Raw genomic sequence first — 24,203 nt, 5'->3', positions numbered from 1 at the left:
TTGGGGTGGTCCCTGGGGGTCAGCACCCTGCGGCTTCCACAGGTGGCGGGGTGACTATGGTGGGAAGAAGCAGCTGTGGTTCCCTTCAAACTACGTGGAGGAGATGGTCAGCCCGGCAGCCCTGGAGCCCGAGAGGGAGGTGAGACCAGAGCCACGTTGGTGGGCGGGGATTCCTGTGTCCACCCCCCACACGGTGTCCACGTGCCTGCGTGCACACAGTGCTCCTGTGTGTGGGCCCACCGCCACATGCAGGCTGCAGTCTGATGCACTTGGGCCGCGCATGTGTGCCGCGCACGTGTGGTTTCGTGTTTGTCTGTCGGATGCATTCTAGCGTGCACACAGACACCCCCTTGTGTACACACAGCAGACTTACTGATTCTGGGCTTTGCCTCCCACAGCACTTGGACGAGAACAGCCCACTCGGGGACTTGTTGCGGGGGGTCTTGGATGTGCCAGCTTGTCAGATAGGTGAGCCCCAACCCCTTCTCTGCCCCTCAGGGTCAGGCTGTCCCTGGTGGCTCTCTCCATTCCCAGAGAGAGGAAGCTGAGGGTTGCACCCCACAGGCTGCCCTCGTTCTGAGCTCTCCCCGCTCCTGGATGCCTCGGCACCCTCTGGCCCCCCAGCCCCCACCCCCTGGCTCTGAGGCCTGCGTGCTCGCCCCGTGCAGATGCTGGGGACGATGCCGCTGGTGGGCTGCAGTCCGCGGTCCTGGTGGGCTGGTCCTTGGCTGAGATGGGCTTAGTGGTGGGGGCGGGGCTTGTCTTGGGGCCGCCGGTCCTCCACCCTGAAGAGGAAGGGAGCGCGCTCCGCCCACAGCTGGGGTGGGCCGGGGGCTCAGCCCCGTGTCCCCAGCTCTCCTCTCCTCCCTCCCTCCAGCCGTCCGTCCCGAGGGCAAGAACAACCGGCTGTTCGTCTTCTCCATCAGCATGGCCTCGGTGGCACACTGGTCCCTGGATGTGGCTGCCGACTCGCAGGAGGAGCTGCAGGACTGGGTGAAGAAGATCCGGGAGGTGGCGCAGACGGCGGACGCCAGGGTGAGAGCCTGTGCTGGTCCTCCAGCCGCGGGGCAGCCCCCGCCGGCTGGCAGGGGCCGGAGGGACACGCGTGCTCCACAGTGTGGCACATCGAGGGTGTGTTGAGTTTGAGATACACCCAGGACGTTTCTGAGTGGCTCTGCATAGTGACCAGTTGGTATCAAAGGCAGAGACGAGAGGCTGGGTCCTGGGCTAGAAGCAGGAGTAGTCCAGGGTTTAGGGTGAGGTGGTACAGCTTGGGAGCAGGGCGTGACCTCCAAGGACGTGGGTGTTGAGAAAGGAAGGCCAGGACGAGCAGGCCAGCAAGGCGGGGTGTCTGACGTCTGGCGGGCCGTGGAGCAGACGGCAGGGCCAGAAGCTCAAAGTGCCGGTCGGAGACGGCCATGGGAGGTCGTGGCTAGGTGGGATGGCAGTGGGCCTTGGCAGGTGGAAGGCAAGGGTACCACCTGTGCAGGGCAGGACGGTGGAAGGACCAGCTTCTGGAGGAGAGAGGAGGGCGTGCTGGCCGGGGTGCGGGAATCCTGTGGTGGGGTGGAGGGGCTGCAGGAAGCACTGTGGCTGCCTTGGAGAAAGGACACCCGCAGGCCAAGCCGAGAGGGCTGGGTGTGGACGACTTTGAGCCGAGCAGGGCCTGGAAGGACCAGGCCGGAAGGATCTGGTGGTTGAAGGGATGGATCCCAGGGTCTCGGCCACAGAGGGAAGGAAGAGCTCGAGGACAGGAGCTGCTTCTGGAAGGAAGCGGGCCTTCACGAGTCCAGGGCCGCACGGGTGCCAGTGAGGGATGTGCTGAGGCTGAAGTCTGGCCGTGGTGGGTAGGTGGTTGTGTTGAGAAAGGAGAACTGCAGGGCGAGGGGGTAAGGCTTCTGGGCCGGGGGCTGGAAGGATGGTCCCGAGGACCCAGAGGACTGCGCCCACGTTCCCAGTGCCTGCGGCGGGCCCGGTGCTGAGTGAGGGCCGAGCGTCCCTGGGGTGCAGCCAGCCCAGCACCCTGGAGTGTCACTGGGGCACAGGTGGTGTGAGGATCCCAGTCTCTGAAGCCGGGAGGGTGTGTGTTCTCAGGAGGGTTTCTGGGTTGAGACTGAAGACAGCCAGATCTGGAAGGTGCGGGTGGGCGTGCCCAAGGTGGCCGGGGGCTCCTCTCCCTGGGGGCTCCCGCCCGGGCTCAGGGCCCATGTGTCCCCAGCTCACCGAGGGCAAGATGATGGAGCGGAGGAAGAAGATCGCCCTGGAGCTCTCAGAGCTCGTCATCTACTGCCGGCCTGTCCCCTTTGATGAAGAGAGTAAGGGTCCGGCCCGGGGTGGGAGGGGGCTGGCCCCAGCGGCCACTGGGCGGGCGGGCTCTGAGCACGCTCCCTGTTGGGCCCAGAGATTGGCACCGAACGCGCCTGCTACCGGGACATGTCGTCCTTCCCGGAGACCAAGGCCGAGAAGTACGTGAACAAGGCCAAAGGCAAGAAGTTCCTCCAGTACAACCGCCTGCAGCTCTCCCGCATCTACCCCAAGGGCCAGCGGCTGGACTCCTCCAATTACGACCCCCTGCCCATGTGGATCTGCGGCAGCCAGCTTGTGGCCCTCAACTTCCAGACCCCAGGTGAGGCGGCGGCCAGGGGCGGGGTCCCGCGGGGCACTGGGGCTGGAGTCCACTGTAACCCACTCTTGCAGACAAGCCCATGCAGATGAACCAGGCCCTGTTCCTGGCTGGTGGGCACTGTGGCTACGTGCTGCAGCCCAGCGTCATGCGCGACGAGGCCTTCGACCCCTTTGACAAGAGCAGCCTCCGCGGGCTGGAGCCGTGTGCCATCTGCATCGAGGTGGGAAGGAGGCGCTCTGCTGGGCTGGTTCCAAGCACCAGGGCCGGGGGGCTGGCTGACGCGACTTGGGAGGGGTGCTGGACGGTCCTGGAGCTCGAGGGAAACGAAGCTGTCCTCTGAGGTGGGCATGAGGCTTCAGGCCTGCGCCTGGGGACTGGGCTCAGTGTGGCCAGTTCTCGGCACTCAGGGGTCAGGTGGTCCAGTAAGACCACGCCGTGGACAGCCACTGCCTGGCAGGAGTGTGCGGAGACAGCAGGGAGCTGGTGCCACTGCCTGGCAGGAGTGTGCGGAGACAGCAGGGAGCTGGTGCCCCTGCCACGGGAATAAGCTTGATGGTACTTGCTAGAATGGGCGCTTGAACAGCACTGCCAACTTCTCAAGGCCCCGGGGGAGCAGCTGTGGTGTAGGTGGCTTGGTGCTGTGGGGTGCAGGGGGTGTTGGCCCAGGCGGGTCTTGAAAGAGAAGTGAGGACAGAGTTGGGGTGACCATGTCTTTTTTCCAGAGATTTCTACTTTTTTGTCCTGGAGAGAAGTAATTTAAACATGTTTGTGTTAAAATACACGTGGATTTAATGTAGATTAGATCGCAAAAACTCACATGGTAGTTGTGGTTCAAGGGAACTTTTGCTGCAGCAGCTGCTGTCAGGCCCCGACGACGGGGGACTTCTGGGCAGTGTCCTGGGGGCCCAGCAGAGGGCGCACTGCCTCCACCACTCAGTGGGGACTGGGTGTGAGTCGGAAGGACCAGCCCAGGCCTATCCTTGCCCGCCTTACAGGTGCTGGGGGCCCGGCACCTGCCAAAGAACGGCCGCGGCATCGTGTGTCCTTTTGTGGAGATCGAGGTGGCTGGAGCCGAGTATGACAGCGTCAAGCAGAAGACGGAGTTTGTGGGTATGTCTCCCCTCCCCACGCCCCTGGGCACGTCAGACCCTCTGCACCTGTGACTCCATCCTCCCAGCAGCGGCCTGAGGCCCTTTGCCCTTGCTTTCGCAGTGGACAACGGACTGAACCCCGTGTGGCCAGCCAAGCCCTTCCACTTCCAGATCAGTAACCCCGAGTTCGCCTTCCTGCGCTTCGTGGTCTATGAGGAGGACATGTTTAGTGACCAGAACTTCCTGGCTCAGGCTACCTTCCCAGTGAAGGGTCTGAAGACCGGTGAGGGCCCTTCCTCCACACTTGGGGGTGGGGCGGCTCGCCGGCACCCCCGGGGGCTAAGGGCCGAGCTTCCTCCCCCCAGGCTACCGAGCGGTGCCTCTGAAGAACAACTACAGTGAGGACCTGGAGCTGGCCTCCCTGCTCATCAAGATTGACGTGTTCCCGGCCAAGGTACCCGCGGGCGGGCGGGCGGGGCGGCGCGGGGCCGGGCAGCCGCTGAGCCCTGTGTCCCTGCCGAAGCAGGAGAACGGTGACCTCAGCCCCTTTGGGGGCGCGTCCCTGCGGGAGCGGAGCTGCGATGCCTCGGGCCCGCTGTTCCACGGCCGGGCCCGGGAGGGCTCCTTCGAAGCTCGCTACCAGCAGCCCTTTGAGGACTTCCGCATCTCCCAGGAGCATCTCACAGACCATTTTGACAGTCGGGATCGCAGGTGAGGGGTGAGGGCAAGGTGGCCTGGAGGAGGGGTCCTGAGAGGCTTGGGTGGGTGGCTGGCCGCCCTCGGTTCCCTTCGCCCGTCCCCCCGGGCCTCGACCCACCGCCCATCAGGATGCTCTTCCCTCCTGCCCAGGGCCCCGCGCAGGACTCGGGTCAATGGAGACAACCGCCTCTAGCCGTGCCCCAGCCTCGCGGAGAGCATCAGGAGCCGTGCCGCGCACGGAGAGGGGGCCATGGACTGGGTTCCAGGGAAGCAGCCTATGGGGCCGCCCTTCCTGGCCTCACCGCCTGGAGCCCAGATTCTAGCCGTGGACGCTAGATGAAAAGAATGTCATTAATGAGATGTATTCCTATTTTGGGCCTCCACGCCCCAGCTCTGGGTGAAGGCAAAAAACTGTACTGTCTGGCCTTTAAGCACACACACCTGGCCCTGCCTTCTGGAGATGGAGCCTTCCATCTTGGGACCATCATGGCCACTGCCTCTCGGAGAGAGAGGCTGCCTCAGCTGGCAGCACAGGAGGCTCCGAGGAGCCGCTGACATTCCTGAGAGGAGCAGAGCAGCAGCAGCCTTGCTGGGCTCGGGAGTCAACGTTTACACAGTCCTGCAGCTTTAAACCCCAGCCGGGCAGGGAGGGAGGAGAGGTGTCCTGGAGCCCGGGTGGAGGAGCACAGGGCCTGCCTGGAGAGGAGGGCACAGCACAAGGGCATGCTGCCCACGACCAGGAGCGCCACCCACTTCACCGATGCAGAGCCTCGTGTGCAGGGTAGCAGTATTGGGCAGCCAGGTTGTGAGGGGCCCGTGGAGGAGGCCGAGGTGGCCCAGGGTTGCCACCTGAAACAGGGAGAGCGACAGCGAGTTGCAGGGCCACAGCTGCAGCGCCTCAGGGCCGTGGGAGGACAGTGGCCCTTGGTCACCCACTGGGCCTCAGAGGCCCCTGCTTGCAGCCTGGGCACAAGCCTGAAGGACCCGCTCACCAGGGGGCACGTGTCTGTGAGCACTGGGCGTGCTGGGCGGCAGGCGGCTCCTCCCACGTCGTCAGTGAGGACATGCCTGCATTTGCACCAGGCCCCCTGAGAGCCAGAGCAAGACGCCAGCTGGGTCAGGATTGGTGGGCACCTGTGGGCCCGGAGTGGAAAGGCCAGGCCCCATGGCAGAGGTCCAGCTGGGCACTGGCCGCCATGCTTTCAGGAAACACCCTCACACAAGGAACATGTCCTCCCGCAGCAGCTCCGCAGGCCAGCCGTGAGTCCCAAATCAGAGTGAAGACCATTTTCCCTGTCACAGCGAGACATCTCGGATTGGAGTCTGCCAGACGACCCTGCAAGAGGACGCTGTCTGGGTGATCTCGCGCGTTTGTGAAATCAATCAGATGCTGACAATAGACGGACGTGATGTTGGAGTATGGACTTGTAAAGTTTATTTTTGCACACTCTGTTTCTCACGACCTTCATTCCTTCACGTAGGATGTATGATTTTCTGTGTCTTCCACTTCTGACCTGAAAGCTGCTTGGTGGGGGGATGGGACTGGGAAAGCAAAATGAATGAACTTACCTGCGCACTGTGGCAGACCTGTTATTTTTACGGATTTTACAGCTCAGTTAACAGTGTTACCTTTTTAAGATTTCTATATATTCTTCAGAAGAACCACTGAGCCGTTCAAGCCTTGTTATTATCCAGTTCTAATAGTGATTCCATTTTCTATAGCTTTTAGGATAGACAGTAAATTATTTAACATTATATTAAACTTTCCACATCATGGACTGTAAACCGAAGGAAATCTCACAGTTTCTCAGAAAACGTATTGATTTATTTAAACTAATTCTGAAATGGTATTTCAAAATACCACCTCCCAATCAGCTGTCCATAGCAAACATGTCTATATATGGTTGCCAGCGTTTGGTTTATAATTTAAATGTTAATAAAAATTTTAAATTTTATTGAAAAAGCTTTCTTTCTGAAAAAGACTGTAAAAAGTGGAATTACTTCTCAATGGCACCATAATGACCTTCTGCTCTTCCTGCTGCTCAGCCTCGGTGGACGAGGGGCGGGAGGAGAGGACAGAGCAAAGCCAGCCGGTGACGCAGGTTTCTTTAAAGGCAAAGATGACGCAGGATGCTTTCCCTCAGGAAGGAAGGAGGGATGAAGGAGCCGCTGGCCTTGCGGGTGGATGAAGGGTCCTGGGCCACTCACTGGTCGTTGATGGACCCGACCGGTGGAAAAATCCAAGAAAGGCGTGGAAGTCTGGAGGGGCGCAGCCCCATTTCTAAGGACAGGGGCCAGAGTCCCAGCTCGTGGGCACGAAGGTGCCTCAGCACAGCCAACCCTGAGGTCGTGCCGACCTGCTGCCCTAACCTGGGCTCGAGGCTGGTCGTTTGCCAGCTCTGCTGCCCTCTTAAGATCTGACCGCCACATAATGTTATTCTCACGTCCTTTATCCCTTAACTTGTGAGTTCTTTCTGAGGCGCAGGAACGCCTGCTCCTCTCCGGAGACGTCTTAACTGGGGCCGCTTGCCTGGTGGTTATTCTGCAATAGAAGCAGGTGAGGAGGTTGTTTACTTCCCAGGTCCAGCAGACCTTCCTTCTGGACTGCAAGGTGGTGTGAGGCTACCCTCTGCCCCAGCTCACATGCCGAGGGTGAGGTACACCCGCCTGCAAGCAGCCAGAGTCCCTTCCCAGTTCTGCAGAAACCTCTCCTTTAAAAATAAGGCCCACATAGCATTCAAGTGTAGGTTTCTGGGTTATACTCTGGTTTCCTCTTGGGGCCGAAATCTCTGTGCCTAGAATATGGTTTAAAGGGCCCTGCCCTGCCCTGCCCTGCCCTTCCTGTGGCTGTTTTTGTAGTGGACTGTGCTGCTGTGGATCAAAAACGCTGCTGTACAGAGAAGAGAGCCGCCTGCCTGTTGGATGCATGGGTGGGGAGGGGCATAATATGCCCGCCCAGGAAGCCTGAGAGCGATCACCAAAGAGACAAAGGTAAGTGTAATCAGCTGGTTCTTCAAATGGTCGTCATGTGACATATGGCTCTGGTGTGACAATGTGGGTATGCAAGTATGGTCCCTGGCTTCGGAGAGACCCAAGGTTTTGAAGATGAGCTCAAGGCAGGTTTTTTACAGAGTTAGCAGTTCAGAGCATCCCTTTCCTGTATGACAAGTCAGACCAAGACATGCATTCCCCAAGTCCTCAGGTTTGGGGTCCGTCCTGGTCCACTGCAGGCCCCTCTGAGCACACCCCCTTGGAGAACTGGGTCCCAGTTTGAGATCCTTCCTGTTGTCCCTGAGCTAGATTTAGCCAAGTACCCTGCTCAGGTCCTCACTGTCGCCTTGGCTTTCTTCTCGGCACTTCGTGGTCTGACTCAGAGGAGGACATCGTCTCCCTCGGACAAGAAGTGGTAGGCGGGGATGAACGTAGTCTTTCTTGGACCTGTGTGTTCCCAGATTCTCGCAGGCAGGAGAAAGCTTTGCTCACCAGTGACAGGAGAGGAGGTGTGTGGCGGTGGCCTTAGGGTTGGGGCGCGGGTGTGTTGTCACATGACTCCCCACTTTAACCAGCAGGTCTGCTCCTTCATTGGCTCTGCTGTTGGGTGGCTGCACTGACTGGAGGCGACACACCTCCTCTGGACTCTCCTGTGACTGCCTTCACCCTTTCCTGTAAGTTTCTTGATCCTTTTTCCTAGCAGAAAACGTGGCAGCAGATTCGAGCAGATTCACAGATTGAGTTTAACCCAAGTTCCTCCAGACCTGACAATGGTTGAACCAGGAGGCCAGATGGGGGTGGGGCTGTTGGGGAGACCCTCGCTTCGGGTGGAAGTGTCCTGGCCCGTGGTGGAGAGCGGCCTGCTTCTCCACCTGCTCGCACACAGCACCGACTGCGAGGGCAGGGGCTTTCTGCATCCGGAGCAACCCCCGCCCCCCCCTCGCCCCCAGCTTTCCTGCTGGAGGAGGCCTGAGTGGTTTCTGACCTTAGCCAGGGACACCACCCTTGACAACGATCTGTGGTCTTGTGTGCTGAGGGCAGGGCCTCCCTTCTGACCAGGCACATCCTGAACATCATTGCCCAAGGCTGGGCCTGCGGCTGGACACTCACTGACCTTTCAGCTTGAGCTCATCCCCTCCCACCATTTCAGTTCTTAGGGGAAAAACAACTCTTAAGTGGCATTAGGTCACCACACCAAAGGAGCTCGTGGAACAAAACAAGGTCACATCAGTTAAACTGATCAAGTCTGGTCTCAGCCCGAGGGCCCTCAGTGGCTCTTCCAGGGTCAGTCTGGGTTTCTGTTCCCTGCTGGAGGCCCCTGTAGCTGCCCCAGGACACCCCAGTGACCCCTGGTCGCCCCTGCTGTCCACTCGGTCAACGCGAGCAGCCGAGCCTGCAGCCGCCGTGGGTCGGCTGACTGACTTCAGGGTTCTACACTCAGCTGGTCTTCCTCCCGGAGACTTCTTTTAGGTTCCACACAAAGTTCCTTCCCTAAGACTTAGGTCGCCTCTGGAAGGGCCAGGTCAGGACCAGGACCTGGGGTCCACCTGGGATCCCTCCTTAATATCTCTCTGCGCCTGGGGCTTTTTCAGGGGTCCCTTTTTCCTTTTGGCACAGGCCCTTAGGATCACCCCATGAGATTCAATCACTGTGAACAGTAGAGGTTGGGCTTTAATCCTATTCCTTCAAGGCCCCGGGGCCTCAGGCATATTTGCCAACCTCCCCTTAGCAAGTGACAAGCCTCTCAGTGCTCTCTCCCCAGGAAACGTGTCCTCTCACTGGACGCCTGACAGCTCTAGATCTGACTCAGTTTCCCTCTGTTTAGCGTCAGTCCATGGGTGCTGCAGCCCTTTATTGAGTGACCCACCCGGCTGGACATGGTGAGCTGGAACTTACCCGGAGCACCCAAGGGAAACTCATCCCTCCGAGTTGCCGGTCTAGCCCGCAGAGTGAACTCCGGAGATGTCAGTGTTCCCAGCTTTTTTTCTGATTCCCCCACAAAACAGTCCACAGGTGAGAAATGTATTTACATTTTTATTTAGGAGCAATCAAAAGATTTAAAGTACCATTTCTGCCCATTTCAAATTGTACAAGCAGTTTGGCCCTGTTCCCCTCCCTTATCCAAATCCACAGATACAAAATCTAGGAAATGTGCAATTTGCATCTTAGAAATAGCAGCATCCCCACAGGGGACCTTGTGAGGCCTGGAGACTCAGCCCAGAGGGCAGTCCCCTCCTCGTGGCCCAGCGCAGCCGCTGTCCAAAGGCAAGTTCCAACTTTCTGTTAAAAACACCTTCCCAGGATGAGGACTCCGCTTCTGCCAGGCCTGGTGACAGCCCGCGTGCGCCTGTGCCTCCCTCGCCAGAGGAGGAGGGCCCCGGACAGACAGAACAGGGCAGTGGCCTCTTAGCACCAAGACGATGGCTTCTTCGGCGGCTCCAGGGCAGGAAGCACACCTCCAGCCAGCTGCCCCTGCCCTCCCGGCCTTCCTCCTGCACCCACCCTCGGGGAGCAAAAGGTGTATGCTGAAGACCAGCCTGTGAGTGGGCGGCAGAAAACCAGCCACCAGGGAGGCACACGGACCCTTCTCGCCTCCGGCAACCTCCGGCCTGGCAGAGAGGCTGCGCTCAGTGCACTTCCAGTCAACTGCGCAGACGGGTGAGGGGGGGTCTCTCTCCAACAACAACGATGGCACAGTCCAGCCCCCTGGACACACTGAATGAAGCGGTGCTGGGGAGTGGGGCAGGAACCCACTGCTCGGGGGCGACCCCCTCTCCCCTCAGCATCACCCCATGGCCTGCCACCAGGCCGCATCCACCCAGGGGCACTGGCTCTCCAGGCCACAGGAGCAGCGAACCGGATGGGAGAGCTGGCAGGGCAGGACCCAGGGTGCGTGACAGTGTCCCTGAACACAAACCGCAGGACAAGCAGGCACCGAGAGGGTCCTGACTGGGAAGGACCAGACCGTGGACCTGCAGCTTCCTGTCCTCCATGACTCCTGGACAGTCCACCTCGCGCTCCAGTCGCATAGGGACCTTCAGACCGTCCCCTCACCAAGGGGAGGGACAGACGTTGTAAATTAGCCTCAGCTGAGAGACGCTGCTCACCTCCCCCCCGGGGGCAGAGCGGACTCTTGGAGGAAGACACGCTCTCCAGGTAAACGCCCAGACTCCCCGCAAGAACCCGCCTGCCCCGAGAGGACAGCAGGAGAGACACAGCCAGAGGGGCTCGGGCTGGGAAAGCCGGGGCCGGGGACAGCAGGGAAGAACCTGCACCGATTCTCATGTCCTGCAGACTCAGGTGGGACTCCAGCACCTGAGGAGCGGGAGCCAGCCCCATCCTCTTCACAAGCCAGCGGCGCCTGGCGCCCACCCGCTCTGGCCTCCACCCCACGTGGGCGCCTGCTGCCGGGCTCCAGCCTGGTGCTGGCCAGGGCTTCCGTGCAGAAGCCAGGTTTGCACGCTGGTCATAGGTTCTTCGATTGAAACACCAAAGAGCAGGCGGCCTGTCCTCTCCAGGCAAGCGCTCCGTTTGCTCCTCCTCCCACCCAGATGCCTGGTCACCCCCCTGCCCCCAAGTGTGACCAGAGCTGGGAACACAGATTCCAGCAGAAACAAACTGCACCCGAGGCCTGTGGGTTCACCCAGACCTAGAGCCGGGCAGCAAGCTCCACAATCAGTTCATTCTCCACTCCGCATCCGTTCCGTCTGTCACAAGGTCGCCTGTAGCCACCCCAGCCCGTCACCCAGTCTGGCTGTTATAAATGCAGCCAGGACACAGCACGCGGGGGACCCCGGACTGAAGCCTTGCTTGGGGAGGGGACTGTTGAGGGGGCCCCACTCACCCCATGTTTTCTGGTGTTGGCGCTTCTGTGCACACAGATGCCCTTCAGCCCCCAGGCCTGGGCAGGCAGGTAGGGAGGGTCTGTGCTCCTGGGAAAGGGAGTGAAGGCGGCGGGTGTGGAGCTACCAGTGGCCGAGAGAAGGGCACAGCCCGTGACTCTCCTGACGAGGGCAGCTGCCAGCTTCGGCCTGCAAGGGCCGCCCATGCCAAGCTCTTCGCGTCCAGAGGCCTTTTCTCCAGCACACAGCTGAGCCTCGGCCAGTTTAGTTATCACACAAAAGGTGAGCCAGACCGGCACCCCACCCAAGGGAGAGTCTAAGCATAGAAAAGGGGGGAAGGAGCTTTAGGAGGAGCCCAGACTCCAGGTTTTATGATTTCTTCCTTGGCTGGCTCTTCTCTCTTACAAAGTGCCTTTATCCACTTGGGCTACAATCTTTGAACGGACAAACGCTGCTCCAGCTGGAGGATTTTGGTCCACGAAGAGGACAGGAAGACAAGAGGCAGCAGGGCCCGCGACAGGGCGGCAGAAGCAGGGAGCTGTCAGCAGAGATGTGCACAGAATGGCCGATGCTGTGCCTCCGTGGAAAGCAGCCTGGCACCCAGGGAGGGGACACAGGACCTGCCACAGGACCACAGACTGAGCCGGACAGAGCCCACGGCATCTGTGTCTCAGCCTGGAGCACACGCGGGACTTCAGGTGGGAAGGCCTCCCGGGCCCGTGAGTGCCTACAGGTGCCACCTACCCTCGCCCACCTCCAACCGTGCTCCCGACAGCAGGGGTGGGCAGTCAGCCTTGAAAGGAGCTTGAGTCACACAGGGCCACCCTCCAGGTGCTGCGAGTCCCCCAGCCTGGCTTTCCACTTCAGGACCCCAGGGCTCCTGACAAAGACAGCCCACTTTCCAAGTCAAAAAGCTCCTCAATAGTCATCAAAGTATGAAAGTATATGTAGCATAAATCCAGGTTTCCTGTATCAGGATGGGGATCTGGTCTCAGCTATTCAAACTGGATCTACAACCCCGTGTAAAAAATACAATAAACCAAACACGTACAAGACAGGCACCAAGAAACACTGACGTGGTTCACCATCTCTGATGAGTCCCGGTGCAGAGAAGAGGGGAGAGATTAGTCACCTCACCAAAACAGGCTTTTCCTTCAGGAGAGACTAGCCCCACCCAGTTTCCCCCAACTTTGCAGCCCACAGACTGCCTCCTACCAGAGGCGACATCACAGTCTAACCGCCGCTGGGGTGCAAATGCGCAGTGACCTGCCCGGCCACGGGGCCCTCCCACTGCACCCTGGCTCTGGCTGCCGTGGGTGCGTCTCTGCCCCATTGGCTGTGTTCCTGCTTTTGTCCCCAGGACCCCGGGTATCTTTAGACACCTGTTCGATGACCCAGCCATCTCTGTCTCCTTCAAGCATGTGGCCCAAGGCCCCCTCCTAAGTCACTCAGATTCAAGAGCACAGGAAAGAAGGTCTGGCCAGCCTGGGTGGTCTCGCCACTTGGGGGGCGGAGCGGCAGTGCATTCTGGCTGTCGGGCAGGGCCCCCGTCTGTGACAAAACCTGCCCGCAGGCGGCACTGTGACTTTCCCACCTTTTAAGGACCAGCTGGTGCTGAGGTGGGATCAGTGTGTCCTGCATGAACTTGACCACCATGTAATTTATTTCTCTGCTTTGCTGTTTGGGTTGTAAATGACATATGAATACAAAAAAAAAAAGAAAATCCTCTCTGAAGAGGCAGCCCTCGGCTGGGGCACACAGGGCTCTGGGAGTGACGCCACAAGCTGGCTTTGCACGGTATCCCAGCCGTGCCCCCAGTGCTCACGTGCCACCACATTCTTGTGTACACGTCAGGTGTACCCATCACCAGTAAAGCATCAACTGAGCATCTACTGCAGATGGGTATATGTAAATTAACCCGCATGCACATAAACACTGCAGGAAGAGTTCCAGGGGTCTCCTCTCTGAAAGAAGGCAAGCACTCGCCATTCTTGGCAATTCTCCAGAGAGGCTTTAGGGCTAAGTAGCTTCACACCCAACGTGGAAGGATACAAAAACAGGCTGCAGAGCGTGCCAAGTCCTCACATGTCACCTGTTTGAGATAAAGGAGAGGTGGTCCCTCATGGGACGGGCAAGTGGGAAAAGACACTTGGGAGGAACAGTGGCTCTGGGGCTTTTGGTTTCCACAGAAAAGCTTCTCCCGGAGGCAGGAGGGGCAACCACCACCTCCATGCTGGGAGCCAAGCCCGTGCGGTGCCTGCCTGGTCTGGTTCTGGGGGCGGGTGGGGAGGAGGGCCGTGGCTACCCCACCCCTAGTATTTCTCACCACAGCCCCTGCCCTCCCTCTGGGGTCACCCAGGAGGAGCACCCAGGCCTTGGTGCTCTGGGCAGCAGGGGGTTTCTGAGAGCTTCACTCTACCTGCTGCTCACAGAGCGGCCAGTCTTGGGGGAGACAGGGATTTACTGCTGAGCACAGCTTTGTAAGCAAGTTTCCCAGTGTTACAAAGGCACCTCTTCCTGTGATTTTTCTCAATTAAAAAAGCGGATATGACAGTTCGGCTAACAGAGAGATCGTGTTTCCAAGTTCGGGGATATAAATACATAACTTTAAAAACCTCACAAGGACCTGTCCAGCAATGCCCAGCACGCCAGCCAGGACTCGGACTTTGTCGGGAAGCCCACACACAGGTCTCCATACTGAGGAATGCCCCGGCTCCGGCTCTGATGGCTCCGAGAGGCCCCGAGCCCCGTCCGTTCTTGCTCTGACAGGTTGAGTCTGGCTCTTCCTTCCCAAACCAGAGGCGGCTGTGCAGTGAGTGTCGACAGAGGGCCTGGAAGCCCCCCAGCAGCTGTAGCCTTCACTCCCATCTCCCATCCCTGTTTCTCTTTGTCAGTTTTCCTCTCTAAACATCTCTAGACTGAAAGAAAGAAAAGCGGCACATAGGTCAGGACATTAGGCTTGACAGGTGTTTCTTTAGTTGATCTGATCACTGAAGAGTTATGGTCCATGAGTCAAACTCTATGAAAAAGCAGAACTGCTGTAACAGCTTACAAGAGTGTGAGCATCAGACATGAACCGCGTACCCGCTCTGTCTGTTAAACCACTGGGAACACATGTTCCGCAGTGATCATCCCAGGAGGCGAGGCGAGCCCACTGTGCAGTTTGCCAGTCACCGCTGACAGGGCCAAGGTCTCTTCAAAGGCAATGCCTTCCTCGAGGACTGCAAAGGAGGCCCGCGGTTGCAGGTGTGCTGGCCCCGGCCCGACTGTGGAAGGTGTCAGCCCGTGCGGCCCAGCGATCTTCAGAGAACAGAGATGACGTGAAAGACCATGGACTGCTAGCCAGAGTTTCTGTGTAATAAAAGTGTCTGCAATCTGACGTTTCATTAAACGTGTACAGGCAGATTTATATGTTAAAAGCTTGATTCTGTGTCTATGAATATGAAATCTGAACTATTTATTCACTGGAAGGCAAAGGAGAGGTCCTGCATTGTGGGCAGAACTGGCAGACGCGTCCCCCTGCTCACAGGTGGTGGTGGGCTTGGCCACATGGAGGCCTGTGTGGGCCGGGGGCTGGTGCGGCCTCAGCCTGTGGCAGCAGAGAGGGGCTGGGCCCTTCCAAGCGGTGGTGGCCTCCCAAGGCTGGCTGGTCCTTCACAGCCATCAGTTCCCGTTCAGTCCGTTTCTGAGGAGAAAACACAGGCCCGTCACCTCCACGCGCATCACCAGGATGGCCCACCCTCCCACGTCGGGGACTTCATCCAGAAGCTCGGCCTTCCCACCAGCTTCCCTGCCCTCCAGCCCAAGGGAAGGTGGGGAAGGCCGTGGAGGCAGAGGACGGGATGCTGGCCACACCCAGCAGGGCCTGGAGCCTCCCCTTTGCAAACCTAGGCCTGAGGCTGGGCTGGGCGCCTGACTCCTGAGCTGTAAACCCTTGCCACGCACCACCTCCCCTTCCAGCTCCTCAGAACACACAGTGGTCGCTTGGCAGGTCTGCTTCCTGACCTGTCCCACTGACACCCTCATCTGTCGTGGGGGAGGGGGCTGTTCAGAGAGACCCTCACCCAGGATGCTTGTGGGAGACCCTCACCCAGGATGCTTGTGGGGGGGGGGAGGCCCAGGGGCGGTGTTGAGGCTGGCTCAGAGAAACCAGCTACAGAGAGACCAGCCCTCCCTGTCCCCCTGGGTACCTGTCTCGGCCAGAAGAGTACGATGCTATGAAGGCACAGCCAGCCTGGCCACCCCTGCTCTGTCCCACCCAGGACACCAGCTCTTCACTCACAGTTGGAGTTACCAGCTGAGGGAAGCCAGGGCTGGTGATTCAAACCCATTTATCCCAAATCCAGGTGAGCATTTTTAATTGTGGTCAAATACACATACCATAAAATCTACTATTTTAACCATTTTTAAATGTAAAATCAGGTGGCATTAAGCACATTTCATAATTGTGCAACAACTACCACGCTATTTCCAGCTGTAAGAATATAATTCAGGAGAACTGCAATTAAAAAAAAAAAAAAAACCTAAATAAATTAGTGTGTTCTCATCAGTCTGCCATTTCGTTGGCAGAGCCAAAGCCAGGAGTGGGCAGGCCTGGTGCTGGAGAAGGTGCCTGAGGCAACCAGCCCTGTGGGCCCACACCTGTTCCCTGGTGCCCATGACACCCCCGTGGGGACCCCATTAGTCTCAGGGGCCTGGAGAAAACAAGGTCACGTCCAGAAAAACCCAGGCTTAGAACCAACTTCTGAAAGTCCACAAATTACAGAAGCTGAGAATTCAGATCCTTTCTTGGTTTCCACAGCCTCCCATAAAGGGATGTGAGAGCTGGACCACAGAGAAGGCTGAGCACTGAAGAGCTGATGCTTTCCAATTATGCTGGGGAAGACTCCTGAGAGTCCCTTGGACAGCAAGGAGGTCAAACCAGTCGATCCCAAAGGAAGTCAACCCTGAATATTCACTGGAAGGGCTGAAGCTCCAGTACTCCGGCCACCTGATGCAAAAAGCCAACTCTGGAAAAGACCCTGATGTGGGAAAGGTTGAAGTCAGGAGGAGAAGGGGACCACAGAGGATGCGATGGTTGGATGGCATCACTGACTCGATGAACACAAGTTTGAGCAAACTCTGGGAGAGGGTGAAGGACAGGGAAGCCTGGGGTGCTACAGTCCATGGAGTCACAGAGTTGGACATGACTGAACACCACATGCTCCTGGCCAGCCTGTGACAAGGCCACCTGTGAGGAGGCTGGGGAGGGGAGGGAAAGGCCAGGAACTCAGGGGTCAACACCTGAGAAAACCAACACTGGGTAACGTGAAGTGTCTGAGGCATCAAACTGTCTTCAATAAATAACCTTCTAAAGCTTTCTTTCAAGTACTGGTGTCCTGATCCAGAGAAGCTGAGAAACAAATTCAAGCTTTGGATTCTGTATTCTAAGACGGAAGAGGAATCTCCATGTCCTCTACATCAGGAAGAAATACAGAAAAGCAAGGTACAGGATTTTTCACCCTTTTTTTTAAAAAAAAAAGAAGCACTTCGTGGATCTAAGGTCAGTGAAAGGCTCCCTCTGGTTTTGTTCCCCAATTTGGGTTGAATTTCCTCATCAGGAATACATAGGCCTATTCTGTCTCCTGCCTGGTGGCTAGTCTGTCTGGCTCAGGTGATGTTCTGACTTACTCTCCTTTGGCTAAGAAATGATTAGAGAAGTGTGGATTCGCTGGTGGATTCACTGTGCTCTTTCCTTCCCCTACACACATTTAACAAATACAAAACGAAACAAAGACCCAACAGTCAACCCTTCATCACAGATGCTCGAATGGGTTCTGCTGCCTGGTGCCCCAGGAAGCAGCCCCTCCTGCCAGACAGCCTGAGAAATAGCAGCTGCCCCAGCCCTAGACTCAGCTCCCCACCACCCAGTGCCCTGGCACTCTCAGAGGACAGCACAGTCTTGGGGGGCTCCTTACCCAGCTGAGGTCCGGCCTGGGGACTCTGCGTGTCAAAGGGCTCTGCGCTGGCCTCAGGGGCGCTGGGCTCCCACGACTCACTGTTTTCAGACACCTCCACATAGGTGTCACCCAGTCCTTTGTGAAGGGCTGCAGGGTCGCCGGGGCAGGGGCCCTGGCCCTCGCTGCCCGTGTTGGCCACAGCCCGGGTCTCCTCGCCCATCTTCTCTGCAAACCACTGCTTGACCTGCTGGGCGCTCATCTGGGTCTTGTCGCAGAGGCTCTGCAGGTCCTGCTCATACAGCATCTTGTGGGTCACGTAATAGTCCTGCAGCAGCTCCCGATTGCCGGGCGCAATGACTAGCAGCCCAGGGGGGAAGTTGCCCCTCTTGTAGTCTTCGTACCACTTGAGCTGGCCGTTCTTCAGGGCGTACCGGCTGTCCCCAAACCAGCGCACCACCTCAGGCCGCGGCAGGCCCGTCTGGGCCATGATGGAGTCATAGTCCTGGGTGCTGGGCCACTGCGTCTGCACGAAGAGCTGCCGCAGCAGGTGCCGCTGCTGGGCCGTCTTCTTGTAGCCTGCCTTGCCTGGTGGCTGCTCTGCCAGCTTGCAGGGCACCTCGTCCTCAGGCTCGCAGGCGCCCAGCCCCATGAGCTCACCCTTGCCGTTGGCCTCTGTCACCCGTAGGTTCTTGAGGTTGATTTTGATGGGGCTGACTTTGCGTTCGGCCAGCGTGCGGCCACCGGGCACTTCTGGGGAGCTGTTCTCCCCGGCTAAGCCCTCCTCCCCCTCGTCCTCAGCAGCCGCCTCCCCGCCTGGAGAAGCCCCCTCCTCGCCCTTCTTGGCCTCCTCGGCACTCACTCTCCTCCGTCTCTCTGAAAACCAGCCATCAATCTCCCTGCGGGTCATTTTGGTCTCGGCCCTCAGGCGGTCCAGCTCCTCGTCCAGGGGAAGGGGATTTTGTGCAAAACTGCTCTCCAGGGCTCGGAGCTGCTCGGGAGCCCGCTCCTTGTATTTGGTTGGTGTGAAGTCAGGGGTCTGGTGCCAGGACTGTCGCTTGGCAGAAGGGGGGGTGGCCAGGGTGGCCGCCGTGGGGAGGCAGGTCACCTCGGGGGCCTTGCATGATGGGGAGAAGGGCGCCTCAGGCACAGGGTCGACGAGCAGGGTGCCGTGCTCTCCAGGCAGCCCGGCCCTGGAGCCCTTGAGGTTCCGGCAGTGGTACCTGCGGTCGCTGAACCACTTGCGCACCTCCCGGGTACTGAGACCCGTCACTTTGGTCAGATGCTCCACTTCACTCTGCCCTGGGAACTGGTTCCGACAGAAGCTCCCTTTCAGAGCTGACAGCTGTTCGTGAGACTTCTTGTTTTTGTAGATGCTAGCATCGAGGAAGGCTTGGGAGGTGATGCTGGGGCAGGCCGTGAGGAGGGACTGGGCGGCATTCACCACCTTCACAGCCGACGTCGTATTTGAACACACGGTGTTAATGGGCGCGACAGCGGGCGGCTTGGGGACAGAGGTGACTGCCAGGGGGAGAGAGGAGCTGGGGGCCTGCAGCCCGTTTGCCATCAGAGGCTGAGTGACCAGAAGTCCCCCTGTTGCACCCTCCGGCTGCCCCACCACGTGCCCGGGCAGAGCGGCCTGGATGAGGTGCTGGACGTTGCCGCTGCTGGCAACCAGGGGGGTGTTGAGGACCGTGATGGTGGGCTGGGGCACCGACTGGATGACGGTGTTGAACATCTTTTTCCGGGCGTCCTCAATCTCTTCTGGGGACCAGCTGATGCCCTGCTTCAGCCTCTGGGCGGTGAACCAGATCTTGAGCTGTTCTTCCGGGTACTTGGTGACCACAGTCAAATAGCAGAGCTCGGCTTTGGTCGGGTAGGGGAACTTGTGGAAGGAGTTCTTCAGAAAGCTGTTGGAGTCCATGGCCGCGTTGTACGTGGGAATGCTGCTCAGCGGGATCATCACTTTGGGGAGGGACCTGGCAGTGGGCAGGGGCTGCTGGGCCTGCGGGGGCGGCTGCTGCAGGGATAGGAGCTGGGCGATGCCCGCGGGCAGCACCGGCACCGTCCCCAGCAGGGGCCCGTTGGCCGAGTTGGGGGGCTTCGCAGGGTTGGTTGCGGGCTGGCTGGTGGGGGCCACCCCGTTGACAAAGGCGTGGTCCCCCTCTGTCACCTGCGTGTCCCCAGCTGGAGGGTTTGGTAAGGCCTCCCCGGCGGGCTGGTTGGGCACATTCTCCTTGAGCGTGTGGATCTTTTTGGCTTCGGCTTTGCCTTTCATTATCTTCATGATTGGAGTCTTGGTGATGATGATTTCTGCCTGTCCGTCTGTCCCCTCCACGTTTGGCTCTCCCGATGGGTCGGGAGGGCTGGTGCCCTCGGGGACACTCTGCTCCACGACCACATGATTGTCTGGCTTGGCCACGTTCCACACAAAGCTGGCTTCCCCCGAGTGACACTTGGCGTTGTGAAGAGAGAGCCCCTCGGGAGTTTTTGCCAGAAAGCTGCATTCAGTGCACACGAAGCTTGGGTCTCTGTTAAAGGCCGTGTGCTCTGAGCTCAGATGTCCCACAAACTGGGTTATGTCCTGGGATCTGAAGTCACAGTATTTACAGGCATATGCGTAGCCGTCCAAGGTGCTCCGGTGCCCGTTGGCCAACGAGGGGACATCGGGACCACTGGCGCTCTGGGTGGCCTCGGTGCTGGTGGCAGGCGCTTCCGGGGGCGGCTCCTGGGGGGGCCCCTCGGGCCCAGGCTCTACAGGCAGGGCCTCAGCACTGGAGCCAGGCAGAACCATGGTCTTCACGGGGATCATGCATGGGGTGGTGGACTTCCTCTTGCTGGCCATGATGACCGTTGTGCTGGGTGATCAACGGGTGACAGATCCTCCCGCCAGGGGTCTCACAGCATGGTTTCCAGCTGCTCCATGAGGCCCAAAGGAACAGCTTCTGAGGGCTTCTTCAGTGGTTGGCAGAAAACAGGTTTTCCCTGTTAAACCTGGGGAGGAAAAAAAGAGAGGTGAGGCTCTCCTGAGCTGTGTGTGTATCCCCAATTCCCAGACAAACTCTGCTGCTTGCCTCCGGTCACCCGGGCCTTCTCCCAAGGAAGGCAACAGCACCTTGGATGGAACGTTCCAGTCGGGAGCCCCTCAAGCACAAAACGGTGCCCCAAAGAGTGATGTTCATCCTGACACCACGGGATAGACTTCAGCCATGTGTTTCTGTTTTGTGTTTCCCTCTGTTTGCTCGCATAAAATAACTCGGATTCCAAAACAACAACAACAAAAATAATCCTCTTCTGGACCTCCAAATGAATTCTGGCCATGTCAGAGAGAGAACAAAAGATCCTAGTGTAATTCTTGTTTAAATGTTTGGGCCAACAAGGGTTTTCTTTTCATAGCCTTCCCACACATAAGCGCAGGACGCCGCCTCTGCCTCTCCGGCGCCAAGCCCAGAGGCCGCGTCGTGGCGGCGCGTGTCCCAGGGAGAGGGCGCTGCTGCCCAGGGCCAAGCTCTGGGGACCAGCCTGCCCTGCCCTGTCACCCTGGCTCCAGGCTGCGGGAGAGGAACCACCTCAGAGTTACTGGCTGTACCCTGGACTCCTGGTGCTCAGGTAAAGCCCAAGGTCGGAGGGCCAGAGGGTCCGCAGACGCAGTTTGCAGTCCCGTGACTGTACCTCTCGCCCTGGGGCGGCAGCCCCATGAGTGGCTTCACCTTGGTTGTGCGTGCGACCTGTGACCTTGTATTGGGCTTGCTTTTTATTTCTTCTGGTGCCTTTATTGTTTCTTTTAAAAAAAACCCAACCCTGAAAGCTTTGATCCATTTGAAATTTATTTCAAAAGCTGAGATGATTTATTTACATGTAAAGTACTACTTTCATGAGATGCCAGGAGAAAACTTTCTGTGATGTCTATTATTGATATTAACGTACCACCATAATCATCATTACCTTTCTTTTAGTAAATTACAATACTGATAATGACTAAAATAAAGGTTATTCTAATACCAGAATCACATTATCATCAGTGTTTAGATTTTATATAAAAATGTAAAATAAAGGTAAAATACCTCCATGTAAATTCTTAAATAAACACAGCAAACTATTTTTTTTTCTTTTAAGACCTGGTGATCATGACGATAAAAAATAATTGCTAGTAAAAAAATAGTGTGAGATAAGGATAAACATACACCCAGTGCACCCACTTGTCACCATTTCCTCCACTGAAATGTTATGCATTTTTTAAACTTAATTTTTAATAGTAAAAATAAAATAGCAATATTAAGTAATTTAAGAAAACCACCTATAGTTTTTCATCTACTGCAAATATTTTGTACACATTTTTAATCATCAATGGGCACACACTTGTGGGTTTTTTTTTTCATTAAACATTTCATCATAAACAGTGTCATTAAATAAGCTTCATAATTATAATATTCAATAGCATGTAGTGCACCCCTACAGAGCTCAGCCTCCTCTGCTACACACAGGCCTCAGTGTCCCCCTCTCATGGGTGGCAATGAAATGATCTCTGGACATATAGGATGTATTTCTTCTATCAAATTATTTTCTGACGCTGAGCACACAGAAATGGGTAATTTACCAGTATCAACATTTCTAAGCTCCTCTATATAGTACCAGCAAACATTTTAAATCAAGTGCTTTACCACCTGATTAAATTCCAAATCAGGAAAACTAAGGATAATACAGTTATGTTTTTAGCAGGCAAATCAGATTTTCAGATAGGTCACTGAAGACATCAAAAATAATATATGAATGTGCAAGTGACATAAGAAAAAACTGACTGCATCAAAATTAAAGAAAACTTTCTGTGCCTTAAAGGTTGTCATCAACAAAGTGAAAAAGACAAGCCACGGAATGGGAGAAAATATTTGCAAATCCTATCAAAGGGCTTATAACTGAACAATAAAAAGACAAAAATCCAATTGAGAAATAGGTAAAGAATTTGAACAGACATTTCTCCAAAGCAAGCCTACAAATGACCAATAAGCATATTTAAAAAGTACTTGGGCTTCCCTGGTGGCTCAGTGGTAAAGAATCCGCCAGCCGATGCAGGACACACGGTTCTGATCCCTGCTCTGGGAAGATCCCACATGCCGAGGGGCAGCTAAGCCCGTGCACCACAACTATTGATCCCGTGCTCTACAGCCTGGAAGCTGAAACTGCTGAGCCCACGCATGTCAACTACTGAAGCCCACACCCTAGAGCCCGTGCTCCACAACAAGAGAAGCCACCTCAGTGAGAAGCCCACGCGCCGCAACTGGAGAGCAGTCCCCTGCTTGTTGCAACTAGAGAAAGCCCCTGGAGCAACAAAGACCCAGCACAGCCAAAAATAAGTAATTTTTTTAACAAGTGCTCAAAATCATTAGTCATTAGGGAAATACAAATCAAAACCACAAGATGCCAATTTACTGCCACCAGGATGGCTATAACCACAATGACAGACGATAACACACAGCTGAGGAAGTGGGGAGACTAGAGCCCTCCAGCGTCACTGGCCGGAGGGAAAATGGTGCCGCCTTTGCTGCACTTGAGAAAACAGTTGGGCAGTTTCTCAGAAAGTGAAATACAGAATTACCATAAGGCCCAGTAATTCCACTCTTAGGTGTATACTAAGTAGAAATGAAAATATTCCACGCAAATAGAAGCAAGCTCAGTGGCCATCAACAGGTGAATGAATAGACACAGTGGGCTTCGTCCATGCGACGCGCTACTGTTCAGCCATAAAAAGGCAGGAAGCACTGGCGTGGGCTAGAACACGGCTAGAAGCATCATGACGGCAGACACACGACGCCACGCGTCACGTGACTGCATCTGTGCAAAACACTCAATAGGCACCTCCATAGTGACAGACGGTAGATGAGTGTTTGCCAAGGGCAGAGAGGGAAGGTGAAATGGGGACTGACTGACCGCTAACAGGGATAAGGTTTCTGTTTGGGGTGATGCATAAAACTGTGAACATGCTAAAAACCACTGAAAGGACTTCAAAAACCCAAGGAAGTGGAGGACAGCAAGTTACAGCCTCAGTTTTGTAGAAGAGGGCCGTCACTGAAGCAACTCAGGGTCCAGCACAGGTGGCCTCACTGATTAATGGTGCTTCCTAGCCTGCCTTCCTCTTCCTCACGATTGCCCTGGGGAAGGTGAAAGCGGTGGCTGTAAACACCCGTCGAGGTGAGAAAGGGACAAGAACCAAAGGGAAGAGAACCGCAGGCCTGGCGGCTCAGCAAGCAAGCATGGTCACCGGGAGGCCCGTCTGCCCAGCCAGCCCCCGACACTCAGGCCAAACTGACCTTTGTGATGGCGACTTGGCTCCAGCAAAGCAGAGTTATGGCGTGTCCCTTGTATTTCATTTACTAAGGCTAAGCAGGGGACAACACGAAATGGAACTGATTTGAGGAGATGGTCCTAATGTCTGAATTCACAATTCAGTCTCAAGGTAGCCCCCAACTGTCTTTCAAATCAACAATCGGGAGAGCACCACTGCCAACCGTTCTGAGTGGCTCGGCCACCTGTTGCGAAGGAAGCTGATTCAACAGCGGGAGCGGGTGGGGTGAGGGGGACAGCAATTGCCAAAGGTCCCTGAGTGTTTACTATGGGTAGGGAGTGCTGTAATCCGCACCTCTCATTTCACTCCCACAGCAAACCCCAGAGGAGGAACTATTATCACTCCCAGGCTCAGAGTGGTGCAGTAACCGCCTGCAGGGCACATAGCTGGCAGGCAGCGGAGGCTGGCAGGCGGGCTCCAGAGGCTGCCCTCCACCAGTGCACACACCAAGCTCTCCAAGCAAGCACAACACTGCTGGAAGGAGGCCTGGAGGACTTTCCCGAGCTGTACTTCCCCCCAGTGTTTATCAGGAAAAATGCCAAACATACAAAAAGTTGAAGGAATTTTCCAGTGAATTCCCACGTACTTACCACCTGGATGACATTATCCGGCTATTTTCAGTAATACCACCCATTTAGCTAAGTGGGGATGAGTCTATTTGTCACACATTTTGTTCAA

General features: G+C 56.7%; 2 protein-coding genes across 9 annotated transcripts in view; one reads left to right on the top strand and one right to left on the bottom strand.

The window, feature by feature from the left end:
• Window positions 1–14,654, top strand: part of PLCG1 (phospholipase C gamma 1) — a 41,881-nt gene extending 27,227 nt beyond the window's left edge. For 2 of the 6 annotated variants that reach the window (XM_055437391.2, XM_088843779.1), the window contains 14 exons: window positions 43–139; window positions 399–468; window positions 878–1,035; window positions 2,219–2,315; window positions 2,402–2,626; window positions 2,698–2,846; window positions 3,622–3,736; window positions 3,839–4,000; window positions 4,083–4,171; window positions 4,241–4,428; window positions 4,567–7,407; window positions 7,986–8,081; window positions 9,233–9,420; window positions 9,709–14,654. In XM_055437391.2, coding sequence (XP_055293366.2) covers window positions 43–139; window positions 399–468; window positions 878–1,035; window positions 2,219–2,315; window positions 2,402–2,626; window positions 2,698–2,846; window positions 3,622–3,736; window positions 3,839–4,000; window positions 4,083–4,171; window positions 4,241–4,428; window positions 4,567–4,609 — 1,393 coding nt within the window. In that variant the 3' untranslated portion in view covers window positions 4,610–7,407; window positions 7,986–8,081; window positions 9,233–9,420; window positions 9,709–14,654. Of the gene's footprint in view, window positions 1–42; window positions 140–398; window positions 469–877; window positions 1,036–2,218; window positions 2,316–2,401; window positions 2,627–2,697; window positions 2,847–3,621; window positions 3,737–3,838; window positions 4,001–4,082; window positions 4,172–4,240; window positions 4,429–4,566; window positions 7,408–7,982; window positions 8,082–9,232; window positions 9,421–9,708 lie in introns of all 6 variants that reach the window. The other 4 variants (XM_088843776.1, XM_088843777.1, XM_055437382.2 and 1 more) reach the window with 4 other exon arrangements.
• A 141-nt stretch (window positions 14,655–14,795) lies between these two features.
• Window positions 14,796–24,203, bottom strand: part of ZHX3 (zinc fingers and homeoboxes 3) — a 131,430-nt gene continuing 122,022 nt past the window's right edge. For all 3 annotated transcript variants that reach the window (XM_055437421.2, XM_055437412.2, XM_055437402.2), the window contains exons 3-4: window positions 17,207–20,179; window positions 14,796–14,934 (exon numbers count right to left, since the gene is read on the bottom strand). In XM_055437421.2, coding sequence (XP_055293396.2) covers window positions 14,924–14,934; window positions 17,207–20,030 — 2,835 coding nt within the window. In that variant the 5' untranslated portion in view covers window positions 20,031–20,179 and the 3' untranslated portion in view covers window positions 14,796–14,923. The remainder of the gene's footprint in view (window positions 14,935–17,206; window positions 20,180–24,203) is intronic.

This window comes from Moschus berezovskii, chromosome 15 (genome assembly GCF_049115385.1).
Source record: "Moschus berezovskii isolate FMDL1 chromosome 15, NW_MosBer_1.0, whole genome shotgun sequence".
Classification (NCBI taxonomy): domain Eukaryota; kingdom Metazoa; phylum Chordata; class Mammalia; order Artiodactyla; family Moschidae; genus Moschus; species Moschus berezovskii.
Note: the sequence above shows the minus strand (reverse complement) of the source record. Positions and strands in the feature narration are given on the sequence as shown.